This window comes from Patella vulgata, chromosome 1 (assembly GCF_932274485.2).
Source record: "Patella vulgata chromosome 1, xgPatVulg1.2, whole genome shotgun sequence".
Classification (NCBI taxonomy): domain Eukaryota; kingdom Metazoa; phylum Mollusca; class Gastropoda; family Patellidae; genus Patella; species Patella vulgata.
Window position 1 is genome coordinate 1,278,720 of NC_065879.2, and position 15,000 is coordinate 1,293,719.

The 15,000-nt window shown below is 39.0% G+C and overlaps 1 protein-coding gene across 1 annotated transcript; it reads left to right on the forward strand.

The window, feature by feature from the left end:
- The first annotated feature begins 5,300 nt into the window (after positions 1-5,300).
- Positions 5,301-13,981, forward strand: LOC126808534 (kyphoscoliosis peptidase). Its single transcript, XM_050533362.2, has 5 exons — positions 5,301-5,494; positions 6,716-6,929; positions 8,279-8,394; positions 9,900-10,016; positions 10,989-13,981. The coding sequence occupies exons 2-5, from the start codon at positions 6,744-6,746 to the stop codon at positions 12,487-12,489; spliced, it is 1,920 nt and encodes a 639-aa protein (XP_050389319.2). The 5' UTR covers positions 5,301-5,494; positions 6,716-6,743; the 3' UTR covers positions 12,490-13,981.
- The last annotated feature ends 1,019 nt before the right edge of the window (positions 13,982-15,000 follow it).

Here is a 15,000-nt window from a genome sequence, read left to right on the forward strand (position 1 = left end):
ATATATATTAAAGGGCCAATCCCGATAATATTTTGGAGAATAAATTTGTGTTAAAATCTCTTAAAATCCTTTACCTAAGGGCCGAGCAACTAACTCCATATTTGTGATACGTTTTCAAACAACTTAAACCTGTCAGTCTTCATCTGGAAATGGAGATCGGTGTTCCAAGCTATATTATGCGGTTTCTGGATAAAACCAGACTTTTATTTTATAAAAATAATGTGTAGGTGAAATTTACCTTTCGTTATCAAATACAGCACATGTGTCATTCATTGTGTAGGCCTCTAAAGGAACAGGAATCGATTATCAGATCACCCATCGAAAAAACTGACCCGAAATCTTAAAAGGGTTCTGTGCCGGATAAGCAGTTTTGACGTTCACGTCCAAATGACTCAATATTTTGAGCTGACATTTTTAGACAAATTTTGGCACTTAAATTTCATACGTACTCGGACTTTTATTTATTTCAAACTTCAATCAAAGTACGAATCTTTTTAAATTTAGATACAAACAAGTACTAATAAAGGTCTATATGAGAACTCCAGTCTGATCAAACACAGATTCCATTTCGTTTCGTTTTTTATAGTTCAAAATTTCGTTTGACTTGTCTTTACTACACTAGGATCTGAAAGAGTTGTTATATTACCGGCATTCCGGTTGAAGTGATTGATTAGCCAATGAAACGGTCTGTTACGGCGACTTCTTGACGTTTAATGCACGGAACTGTGGGTAAACCACTAGAAACGTCAACGCTGATTGATTAATCAATGTCTGACGCCATAGGTCAAATGCCGCTCGTACGACCCCTGACGTGACCTTCCAGTACAATCGGTCAGATCTTCACGTAGTGTAGTCCATCGGAAGTATAAAAAACGAAACGAAATATAAATTTGTATTTGAATCCGATTGATGAGAAACCTTAAGCCGAAAGTCAATAAAGTAACAAACCCTAGTCAATCGTATTAAAGAATTCATATAGAAGATTCTAATGTACAGATAGGAAAAATGCTAATAGTGGTTTAGTAAATTTAATGTTAGTGTGTACGAAATATATAACCCTACTAACCTGTGTCAATATCTGGATTAACTCGTGGGATTGTTCATTCTAATCCCCTGTCATCGGTACCATTCGTATTGTGAGATCGTCAGGAAACAGGAAAACATGATGATTAATTACAGCAGTAACCATGGAAACTAATTATAAACTATATTTAATCAGCTACAACGCTTGTGATGTGACACTACGGGGACTGATGTGACTATCTAATCAGGAACCTACATCTACAAATAAAATGAAATGAAATGGGGTTTAACGTCCTACTGTTCTGCTCCGACTGGGATAATGAAGACAGGTAAACGCCATACAGTGTGCTATAAGGGAAGTTTTGTCCGGACCGCGGCACTATAACCTATTCTTATATCGAATTCCAACTGCCAGGGGATCTTTTACGTGTATACACGGGGCGTCGGTATTTCGTCCCATCCGAACGACTAGACAACTGTCCTTGAGGTCATTCCATTTTAAGTGGGCCAGGGGTGGGAAATCGACCCCCTCGAAAAAAATCTGAAAGAATATATACTGTTCAAAAAAAGTAGGGGATATTCAGAAACAATACAAAACTGCGGAAATGCACTGCTGTTTTTATTAGAGGTAACCTCCGGTTTCCTCCTACTGCTAAAAACCCCTACGCGCAAGCGAATTATTGAAATAAAATTAAACCATGTTAGTCCCGAAATGACCTAGTTTGTGTTGAGTGGACTATAAACCCCATTTCCCTCTCCCTCTGTTCAGGATATATATATATATATATATATATATATATATATATATATATATATATATATATATATATATATATAACGTGTCCGGAAAAAGCTTGTCAACACGACGGAGATTACCTTTTGAAGGCGTAAATTTTGGTTGCTTGTAAGATTTCTTGTTATGCTTATTTTCTTGTTCTATGTCCGGAACCACGCCAGTTGACTCAATGACATGCCTTATGATACAACACGCACGTGTTAACCATTCGACCATCCAACCCCCCTACCCCTCTCTTATATAGAATTCCAACTGTCAAGGGATCTTATAAGTGCACGCCAATGTGTACACGGGACCTCGGTTTTTTGTCCCATCCAAACGACTAGATAGCTGTCCTTGGCAGGCCCTCCGTCCTGCATCACTGACAAGGGAGAATCACGCCGGAAAATATGGATGAACTTTCTCGGTCAATGCAGGGATCGAACACTCGACCTCCAGGCTAGCGAACCAGCGTCTTACCCACTTAGCCACCGTGATCCCCTAAATATGTTAAATCGTAAATGGGTGTGTCAAACATTTGAAATAGTCTTATACATGTACTTGAAAAACAATCATGGGGCGTATACAGGACAAAAATGTAAGGGTTCCTCTAATCGACAGCCCGACGATTAGGAATGTCTGCTCGCGTGACGTCAAAGGTTGCACGCGGAGTCTGAGCAGTTGTTGTACATGTTGATAAACTTTATGAAGAGTTAGACGTACAACACTTTCTGAGATAAAAATCACGGAAAAAGACGCGGGCAGTGGATAATCCAAAAATTTAATTAGGCTTCGATATTTGTAATAAATAGTCAGCGATTAAAGACAACATCGTCTTGTGTATGCAATGAATTCTCCTCCGACTTCGCTTGCGTTGCTAGGTACTGAGAGAGGTAAGTCACGTGACACAAACATGACCTCTTTAGATCGATTTTTATAGCCAGGCTATTCCCCGACAATTGCAATGTTTTGAGAAGGATTTGAAGCAAGATTGTGATAAATTAATTAGTTTGAATATGTTTTTAGTCCAAATATATCATCAAATCACCCAGTTTGTACCCCGGAATGTATCTTTAACTCCATGTTGTAAAACTGCCAGTCGTTGCTTCAGGAACTAGTCTCGATCACCCAGATCCTCCTAGTCTTCAACGTACGTAGAATATTTTTCTGGATGATAGAGACTATTTAGGAACACGACGTTATGTAGAAACAATTGCAGTTCCTAATGAAATATGATGTTACTTTTAATTAACGAGATTTATCAGTAGTTTCTGGGAAGAACGTAATAGTTTCTGGGAAGAACGTAATAGAAAACTAAATAAAATGACATGAAATGTAGTTTAGCGACCTACTTTCCTTCTCCATATATAGCCTACTTTGTATCTTTCTCAACTCGTTTTTGGACATATTGCTGTATAAACGGATTTAAAACCGAACTATAGCAGACATTCCGCTTATCCTATTGAGCAATCAAACTCAATGTCCGTAAAAACATTAAAGAAAAACGAGTGAGCGAAATGGGGTTTAACGTCCTAGGTCATTTCTGGATTAATATATGTTTCAATTTTGTTTCAATTCGCTTGCGCGTAGGGGTTTTTAGCAAGTGGGAGGAAACCGGGGACCCGGAGAAAACCCACGATGTTGGGCTGGCGTCCCAACTCCTTGTCACGTTCAAGCGGGTAATCTAAACCACACCACTTGACTCAATGATAGACCCTATGATACAACGCGCACGCATTAATCATTCGGCCATCCACACTGCTCAGCAGTGAATAATGCTCAGCAGTGAATAATGCTCAGCAGTGAATATTCGCTAGGCCGCTACAATCACTGATAGAGATGACATTGATGCGACTTAATGAGCCCCAAATATTAACTTCTTCTTTTTGCAAATTGAATTCCAGAACATTTTTGTTTAAAGCATTAGAAAAAATAAAGGTGTTTCAAGTATGTAGGTGAAAAATATTTCCTATTTTGTGTAAATGGGTAAAAGACACCATTCTGCCCGGACTAGAAGCGTCTTATGTAAACAATGCACGTGCCATTAAGCCAATGATTGACGTCGCGTGATATGTGACGTCACATGATAAAGTTGACATCTTGTAGTTTTACAGAGCTATTAGTCTTCGCAATACCTCTGTAAAACAGATTGCCACGGGAAATACAAAAAGTTGGGGAGGGGGGGGTTGGAGGGGGGGGGGGGGTGCTCTAACCATTAGACAATCTTGTAAAAACGATCTCTAGCAAGACAGTCTAAGTTCATACGGACTTTGACGTGAGTGGCGAGGGGTGACAATGAGAATATACCCAGTCATTCGGATTGAACAAAAAAACGAAGGTCCATTCATGTACACATTGGGGTACATGGAAAATAACCGTTGAATGAAATATTGTGTTGATGCGACGTTATACCAAAGTCAATCCAATTAAAACACAGATCCTATTTCGTTTCGTTTTTTATAGTTCAAAATTTCGTTTTATTTGTCTGTACTACTCGGCGACTTCTTGGCGTGCCATGCACGGAACTGTTACGACCCCTGACGCGTCCTTCCAGTACAACTGGTCAGACCTTCATGTAGTGTAGTCCATCGGAAGTATACAAAAACGAAACGAACTATAGATCTGTGTTTTAATTAGATTGTACCCCAGTCTATTCCATTCGTGTTTTATCGTATTCATACTTTCCTGGTACATGTATAATAAAACCGATACATTTCCTTTGATATATAATACACAAAGAAATCACCATTATTGTTGCTATATTATACATGTACAATGATCAAAGAATACCATTGAGTTTTATGTTATATTAGCGTGATTAATATAATACACCGACTTCACAGAAATAGACAAGAATATATGAAATACAATTTACATTATAAAATTTTCCTACATTGTAAAATTATAATGTTAATTTACAGTACTTGTTATTAGTTATTTTTAAACTAAAAAAACAAACTTGTCTTTGCTGTACTGTAAATAATAATCAATGCAAATCGTTTTAAAGTTTTCTACATTAAAAATAAAATGGGGGTTTATTGTCCCACTTTTCTGCTTCAAAAGGGATGATGAAGACGGACATGTGCCAAGCAGTGTACTGTGGGGAGAATTTTGCGCCTCTATGCAGAATGCTAGATCGTTGACGGTCCTGCACAGACGTCTTTGGTCCTGCACATTTTAGCACATATGACCTCATGTGGATTGTGGGTTAGGGTCACAATCCACATATGACGTCATATGCGCAGGACTGTCTCCGATGTAGTGTTCTCCAACATCTATGGACACACTTGACTGGTTTCACGGTGTGTTCAAGGCTATTCAAAGATCGTATACGAGTGGAACGCCTAGAGAATAATACATACAATAATAATAGTCAGTTCTCTACAATACAATATGTATTTTTCTCTATCGACGTGTTGCCAAAACATGGTCATTATTAAACCGTTTAGTTATACAAGCTGTAGTCGTTATTTTATTACTTGGTATATAGATATACCTCAAGCAGGAAATGTAGGAAATATTACGAATTCGTCTTCAAGATCGCTTTTCGTATGGCAGACCCTTTGATGATTCGATTGAAATATATAAAGGGAGGATTTTTAAAAAAATCAATCTCATTATATTCAATTGAAAGAAAGCTTTTTTATTAAAACATCTTACATGGAAATTATATTCTAAAATTCCCGGCGATAAAAGGTAAGTTATTTGATACAAATAGTATTAATATGTGAATCAATAGGGAAGGAATTAGCTATACATTTGCTTGTATTTATCAGTATACTGGGGTGTGGAATGGCCGAATGGATGGCTGTATCATAAGTTCTGTCATTGAGTCAACTGGCGTGGTTTCGATTCCCCGGTTGTACGTGACAAGGAGTGGGGTCGCCTGCCCAACCTCGTGGGTTTTCTCCGGGTCTTTAGGTTTCCTCCCGCAAGCGAATTACTGAAATATATTTGAGCCACATGTTAGTCCCGAAATGGACGTTAACACCCCCCCCCCCCTCTCTCAGTATACTGTATATAAAAGAAAGTTTTGTGAAGACCTGCTGACACAAAGGATTATTCGCCAGTGATTTTCTATCTTCGACAAAATATAATCAACGCACGGCAAAGAATACAACCGATTTCGTTTACATAATGTAAATAGATAATGTAAATAGAATATGCTGAATATTTCAGTCAAATTTCTCCACTCTGAACCGAGATATTAGCAATTGAATTTTAGGCTAGCCTTGATCACCTTTTCTAAAGTCGGTAGATAAAAAACAATGTCTCGATTATTCATTTTTTACGTTTAATTATTTTTCAAAATATGTATTCCAATCCACTAAATATCACTGCCTTCTAAAGTTGATTATGGTCTGGATAAGTTAATTAATGTCTAATTAATAATTTAGATACCATTTCAGGCCTAAAGAAAAACCTGCAACAGGCAGATTTGGCTCTTGCATAATGTATGTCTAAATATTTAAGAAACGAGTTAAAGATACATTTTGGGAGATAAGATAAAGAGATGGCAGTTCTCGCTATAATAGTTAAAAACTAGATAGTGTAAAGGTAATTTGCTGAAAATTTCAGTCAAATTGATCCACTATGAGCCGAGAACGAAGCGGGTGAAATTTTCGCATAGTCTCGATCATCATAACTAAAATCATTAATATAAACAGCATAGTCTCGATTATCCACTGTTTTGATTTACTTATCAATGGCCGTTAAGCGGCATATAGGAATCTAATCCAGCCAACATCGAAGGCTAGCCTTGACATCGAGAGTTTATTATGGTCTGGATAAGTTAATTAATGTCTAATTGATAATTTAGATAACATTTCAGGCCTAAAGAAAGACTGGTAATAAGCAGATTTTGCTCTTGCATAATGCATGTTTAATTTTGACTAAAATTGTTTCTTTTTAATGTAGATTTTTTATATAAGAAGAAACTGTGATCATGGGGTGCAGTGATTCCAGACTAGATGATAGTAGGGATTTTCCAGATAAATCCAGCGAGGCACCGCCGGCTAACCATCCTGTTATATTTACCAATAATACAGAACCCACGCCCCCTAAAACACTTAGAAAGGACATTATACCATCTTTAAGAGAATTTGCGGAAATTGATGAGCACGCTAAATCGGTAAGATACATTAAGGTCCCCTACCTAAGTTGTCCCCCCCCCCCCGCACTAAAAAATAAGTTGTATTTCTGTCGAGGTATGCTAAAATGAAATGAAATGGGGTTTAAGGTCCTACTGTTCTGCTCCGAACTGGGCAAATGAAAACGAGCATTCGCCTCGCGAGTTTTACAACATTTAGACGTTGCTAGTCTGGTCTACAATCCCCAAACTTATAGCTACGTTATCTCCCTTTACCAGAGACACGTGAACGATAGCGTCCAATCAGAGGTTGTGACACAAACACACTCAAATCAAACATGGCGACCTCCACGGAAACCGTGGCATTGAACGAACCATGAACTTTGCAACTCGATAATCACACATTTTAGCAGGAAAACACGAGACTTTGTATTCCTTATGGTCGAGGAATCTGATAGACTCTCACGCTGGGCCAGTGCCCAATCTAAATTATTGCTGAAATATGCGGGGTATTAAATGAAGGGCTTGATAAGATGTACGTACTTAAAGGGACAATGACACTCTTGCTGGCTTGACAGCTCCAGTAAATAAATATTAGCCTTATTCTAAGTATTAGATGTTTAAGTGTCCTACCTGTTATGTAAATTATCCATTACATCCTATTTTACTTGTCCAGAGGGTTCGAAAATATTTTTAAATCCAAGTTACATTTGAAAAGGTTTACGTTAGGCTTTTCAAATCATTTAGTTGAATTTTTCCAATTTTTTAAATTAGGTGTGTTAAGATGAAATTTGTATCATCAATTAATTGGAATACTGTAAAATAGTACAATTTGTTGACCAGAATAAAGATTGGGACATATTATTCTGTTAGAGTGGTATTGAGCCTTTAAGGCGAGATCAAGCCTTCTATTGAAGATGGTCTATTGATATTAATTAGTAAAAACTATAAAATAGACTAGTCGATTACCAGAGAAATTTCTCCTCTGGTTTATCAAAATTCTTTTCTGCTAATGAGTTTTGAATGCGTGGTTAACATGTTCACCTCTTTCCCATTGAGGTGGTTGGGTGGCTGAATGGTTAGCGTGTGCGCGTTGTATCCTAAGGTATTGAGTCAACTGGCGTGGTTTCGATTCCTCGCTTGTACGTGACAAGGAGTAGGGTCGCCTGTCCAACCTCGTGGATTTTGTCCGGGTCCCTCCAGTTTCCTCCCACTGCTAAAGACCTCTACGTGCAACCATATGTTTGTCCCGAAATGACCTAGTTTGTGTCGAGTGGACGTTAATCCCCATTTCTCTCTCTCTTTCCAATTGACTTGCGTTTTTTAAAGATTACAATTAATTAGTAAAATTGATAAAAGGTAGAGAAATCTATATATAATTTTTATTTTAGGTACCTAGTTCTGTGAGATTATCTCCCCCTACATTAGTACAGTATTTAGTTGGACCATGTACCAGAGATCTGGATGTTATTCGAGTATTTTATGTGTGGATCTGTACTAATATCAAGTATGTTAAAGATACACTACGGGAGATTAGATAAAGAGTTGATATAGTTAAAAAAAATACTAGATAATGTAAATAGAATATGCTGAAAATTTCAGTCAATTTGCTCCCCTCTGAACCGAGATATTAGCTTTTGAATGATCATCATTACTAAAGTCGGTATGATAAAGAACGTAGTCTCGATTATCCATTTTTACGTTTAATCATCCTTCACAAAATGTATTCCAATCCGCTAAATATCGCAGGCTGGCGATGGCATCGAGAGTTGATTATGGCCTGGATCAGTTAATGTCTAATTAATAATTTAGATAACATTTCAGGTCTAAAGAAAGACCTGCAATAGGCAGAAGTAGCCCTTACATAATATATGATTAAATAGGATTTAGCTCATGTAATAGTCATTATTAGCAACTTCACGTGTTTTAATGACCAAGGGCCATTACATTTAATCATCATCACACAACCAGGAACCCGAATCAATTATTACTCTTAGCGCTAGTATAATTTGAGCGTTATTTGCTGAACGCCCGGATCTGTCAGTCTATCGATGTTGTAGCCAAGGTAACTAAGTTTCATGGTTTCCGCAAATCACAGGTGTGGAACTATTGTGATATTATGAAGCTGTGGTTTAACAGACATCAAATGAATTATACTAAGGGTTACAGTATAATATAGTAATAGGCCTAGGCTCTGGATTTGCGAGGATGACATCATACTGAATTTCTTAATCCTATTCTTACCACTAATTACTGATAACTGCTAAGATACGATAAGATGTTTATATTGCATCAAAACGTCCATTATGGACAGCATGCTTTGCCGTTGTAAACTTATAGGGTTTTTTTCATGACGAAACCGCGGTGAATCAGTGATTAAGGCGCGGACTCACTAACCAGAGGTGCAGGGGTTCGATCCAGGTGATGACCGAGAAAATTCTCTGTGAAAACCCGTGGTCCCATGTACACGTTAGCGTGAACCCTTGGCATCTGGAATTTGAAATAAGAGTAGGTCTTAGAGCCGTTCTCCTGGCAAAATTTCACTCATCGCACACTGTACGTCGTGTGTCCGACTTCATTTCATTTAATGCATGAATCAAGCCTTTAACGTAATAATTAATACATTAACGCGAAGATAAAAATGAAATGAAATCAAACGAAATATGGTTTAACATCCTACTGTTCTGCTCCTATACTGGGCTAATGAAGACGGGCATACGTCATACAGTGTGCGATGAGGGAAATTTTGCCCGGAGACAGCGGCGCTACGACCTACTCTTATTCCAACTGTCAAGGGATCTTTTACGTGCACTCCAATGTGTACACGGGACCTCGGTCTTTCGTCCCATCTGGACGACTAGACAGCTGTCCTTGTCAGGCCCTCCGTCCTGCACCACTGACAAGGGGGAACTACGCCACCGTGGCCCCCCTTAACCCGAAGATAAGCAGCTTAATGTGAACATCACTTCGTCTTTGGCTACTAATTCATGTATATATCGTAATTTATTTCAGTTATGACGTGGACAGTTATTTTGGTAAAAGAATGCCTAGAAATGATCCTCAGTCTGTTCTTGATTCTAAACTAGCCGTCTGTCAAGGATACAGTGAACTGTTTGCTCTTTTCTGTAGGTAAGGACTGTTTTAAGGGCTGTGTGTGGGTGTGTGTGTGTGTGTGTGTGAGAGAGAGAGAGAGAGAGAGAGAGAGAGAGAGAGAGAGTTTAGCGTCCATTCGACACAAACTAGGTCATTTCGGGACTAACATATGGTTAATTAATTATTTCAATAATTCGCTTGCGTGGAGGGGTCTTTAGCAGTGGGAGGAAACCGGAGAATCAGGTGAAAACCCACAAGGTTGGACAAGCGACCCTACTCCTTGTCACGTACAACCGGGGAATCGAAACCACGCCAGTTGACTCAATGACAGACCTTATGATACAGCGCGCACGTAAAGGGCGTGTGAAAAAAAAACCCCGAAAGTTCTCCAGTTTCGTGTGTGATTGAATTATAATTTTTTTTATATCTTAAGTATTTACATGTGAGGATAAGATGAATACTTTTGTGTCCTCCGCTATTGACACAGCAAAGGGACAGGTATGAACCCAACATTGATCCTTGTGTAATGGGGCCTTCTAATTTTCTAAATTGGCAATACTATTATAATTCACTGGTTTATTATCAAGTTAATTGGATTCCAGAAATATATGTTATTATTCTAAACAATTTATCATGATATCCTATCTCATTAAAATTCGTTTTTTATACTTTCAATGGCCTACACTACATGAAGATCTGACCAGTTGTACTGGAAGGTCGCGTCTGGGTTCGTACGAGCGGCTTTTGACCCTATGACGTCAGACATGTGATTAACCTATCGGCGTTGACATTTCTAGTGGTTTACCCACAGTTCCGTACATCACGCCATCCAGAACGCAGGTTATATAACAACTCCTCCAAATCCTAGTGTAGTACAAACAAATAAAATGAAATTTTGAACTATAAAAAACGAAACGAAATAGGATCTGTGTTTTAATCAGAATGATCCAATCATTTTAGTTAGGACTCTTTAAAACTTTTATCCTTCATAATATTATATCTTTACAGGATCGCTAAATTACCTAATAGAATACTGACAGGTCATTCGAAAGGGTTTGCATATAATCCCGAAAGACCATTGACTCCAGATACGGTAACAAATCATGCATGGAATGTAGTGTTTGGCCAAGGCAGCTGGAGATTTATAGAATGTACATGGGGAGCTGGGCGAATGACAAAGGAAGGGAAATTTGAGAAGAAGTACACTGACCGACATTTTATGATGGATCCAGATAAAATGATCAACGACCACTTTCCGATGTTGGAGAGAGGCGAAGAGCCTAGCGCACCCTGGCAGCTGCTACGAGAACCGATTACGCTGGAAGAGTTCAGTGAGCGAACGAAATTTTACGAAGCAGGCATAGACTGGGGTTTGGATGTGCATCCTCACCGAAACTATAAACATGAAACTAGTGACGAGGTTGAAATAAAACTCAGGACAACAGTCGTTCCTCTCTGTGATGTCGGTGGTAAACTTTACGATAGGAAAGGCAAGGAATGCAATAATTATTTAATGGTTCAAAGGTTAGCCAATCATGTGTTTAAAGTAACTGTTCGACCTCCTGAATCCGAAAAGTACACCCTGTCTTTGTTCGGTAGGATATCTCCCAAAGAAGATGGTCCTTACGCAAATCTTGTAGACTTTATGGTTCAGGGGAACGACATCGAAGGGAAGGTGGATCCTTATCCAGATCAATTTGGCGCTTGGGGTGTTGACGACCCTACCAAATATGGGCTAGATGAAAGCATGAAATATAATACCTTATACGTTAGCTATAATGGACGAGTGAGTCTTCCTGTTCGGACAACTGGCGACGCCACGTTCACTTATAAACTCTCTCATGCGGAAAAATACATTGAAGATGCTGAAGATTATGTCATTCGAGAGTTCCAGAAGAATCTCATGGTGCTTCACATGAGGTTCCCATATAAGGGATTTTATATCATTAAACTATATTCAAAGACTGAACCCGATCAGAAAGTGTTTGATCATGCTGCTAACTTGCTAATTGAGTGTCAACAGCCGGCGGATATTGGCGCTTTCCCTAAAACATTTGGTGAAACGACCAAACAGGCTTGCATTCTTCTAGAACCAGGCGAAAGAGACTTGCCGACAGATACACCCATAACATTTACAATAGAGTCGCCTCTCTTAAAATGCGCTATGGTAAAATCGGCTGCTGGTTCTAAAAGCATGGCTCCAGCTGGTAAATACGAATGGACAACTACTATAACAACCCCTGTTGAACCAGATGAAAAGATTGGAATATATGGTAGCCCGATACCCAATAAATATATGTCACTATTCCAGTTCAAAACAGTAGCACCCGAACCTCCTGCTCGCAGAGCTCGGATAGAAGATACGTCCGAAATTAAAACTCCGCCCCAACCCCCTCCATCGTCTAAATCTACCGAAAAGTCTTCTAAGGAGTACAACGAATTTCCTGATTTTCCCTCGGGTCCTTCTCGAAATTCAAGAGTAACCACAACTACAACTTCTGCAATTTAGATTTTTACAGATTCTTTTTTAAAAAAAATTCTTTGTTATTATCCATATTAGGATTAAGAAAGTCTTCTAATATCTCTGGCATTGGCCGAGAAAGTTCATCCCGATTTTCTCCGACGTGGTTTCCCCTTGTCAGTGATGCAGGACGGAGGGCCTGACAAGGACAGCTGCCTATTCCTTCAGATGAGACGAAAAACCGAGGTCCCGTGTAAACATTGGAATGCACGTAAAAGATCCCTTGGCAGTTGGAATTCGATATAAGAGTAGGCGATAGTGCCGCTGCCCGGGCAAAATTTCCCTCATAGCACACTGTATGGCGTATGCCCGTCTTCATTAGACCAGTATAGGAGCAGAACAGTAGTACGTTAACCCCATTTCATTTCATTTCATTTCTAATATCTCTGTAAAAGATGACTGCCTTCAACACGTGACGGCACATCACGCGGCATCAATCATTGGCTCAATAGCGCGTGCATTGTTTACACAAGACGTTACTGATCCGGACAGAATGGTGCCTTTTACTCATTTTAATACCCACTTACACTAAAATAGGAAATAATTTTTACCTACTAATACGTCAAACGTCTTTATTTATTTTTCTAATACATTAAAAAAATGTTTTAGAATTTTATTTGTCGGAGAAAAAAGTTAATATTTGTGGCTCATTAAGTCGCATCGATGTCATCCTTATCAGTGATTGGAGCGGCCTAGCGAATATTCAATGTTGATCAGTGTGAGAGAGAGGGTTTAACGTCAACTTGACACAAACTAGGTCATTTCTGGACTAACAATTTTATTTCAATAATTCGCTTGCGCGTAGGGATCTTTAGCAGTAGGAGGAGACCGAAGGACCCGGAGAAAACCCACAAGGTTGGACAGGCGACCATACTCCTTGTCAAGTACAACCGGGGAATCGAAACAACGCCAGTTGACTCATTGACAGACCTTATGAAACAGAGCGCACGTGCTAAACATTCGGCCATCCAAATGTGGTCAGCAAAATCAACATTTCTGTTCCTTCTATCAAAATTGGCCCATCTATTCGTTTCTACCATAATTGGGTCATCTGTTCGGATTGACTCAAATTTACTAATAAACCCAAAATAAATTTAAAAAAGTTTATGCAAGAATTAGATAAAGAGTTGGCCGTTCTTACTGTAATGGTTCAAAAATAGATAATGCACAATGAATATATTGAAAATTTCATTCAAATTACTTTATTCTGAGCCAAGTTATCAATGTTTGTAGTTGTGGCAAGATGTGAGCATTGATTGTTTATTATCGTAACCACAGTGCTGGTTATTCGAGACCTGTTCTCACCCTTCCATTTTTAAATTAAATCAATGGCTGAACCGTTCCAATCTACTTAAAATCGGAGTCATCCGATGGCATCGGGGGTTGATTATGGTTTTGTTATGTTAATAAATGTCTAATTAATAATTTATATAACATTTAAGGCCTAATTAAAGACCTGCAATGTGCAGATTTAGCTCTTGAATAATGCCTGTTTAATTACTATGTAGGGTCAACCACCCAGTCTGCCCCAGATTACTATCTGGACGCGTGCATTATTTGCTCGTTAATAGGTAACGTACATGCATGAGCGGGGGCCCCGGTGGCTCGGGGATTAAGGCGCTGACTCGCTAACCAAGATATTCCTCGAGTACGGAGAGTGTTCTACCTCTGAGAAAATTGGAGTCAATAACCTGGCTTTTGAGGTCATTGCTTGGAGCAAATTCTTGTGAACGAATCAGAATCTCGATCGCCTGCATGTGAATTCTGCCTGTTTTGTGACAGTTGGCAGAACATGTCTACAGTCTATCGCCCCACGACCCACTCACTAGTGGTACTACTAATTCACATGGGGATTTATTGTAACTGTGAATATGGCAGTGATGATATTTATGTAACTGAGCTTTTAGCGTAAGTCGCCCAAAAAAATTTCAGATACGTAATTTGGGATTGGGTCTGAGGGGTCTTTGTCTCACAAGTGCGCTTATACTTGGCCTGGCCTCGTGGGGGGGGGGGGGGGTCTCCAACCCTAAATCCGCTTGATCTAAATCGTGACCTGTGATAAATTTGATATTTTTCGAAATATTTAAATCACACACGGTTACTTGAAAAGTCTATTTGGGGCTATTTGGGGTGTGGATAGTCGCTTTGTAGGCCTACGATATCTGAACCACGATTTATGTTTGACACTAGTCGAGCATTATCAGGGGCGGATTCAGGAATTTTTGCAGGAGGGGGTTTGCCAGGTTCCTGAGACAATGTATCTCCCCCACCCCCCTCCCGCATGGCCTCTATCGTCATTTTGGCGTATATACATACACATTGAGCTTTTTAAACAGAGAAATTCAAAATTCGTTTGACGTCAATTTTTATTATAAATTAATACAATGACATTGTGATTCAATTTCATGGATGCAAAGAATTAATTGTGAAATCACATAATGTCTATATCATTATCTCGTGCTTTGAGTGCCCATCCTGTCCCACATCTGACGATAAAGG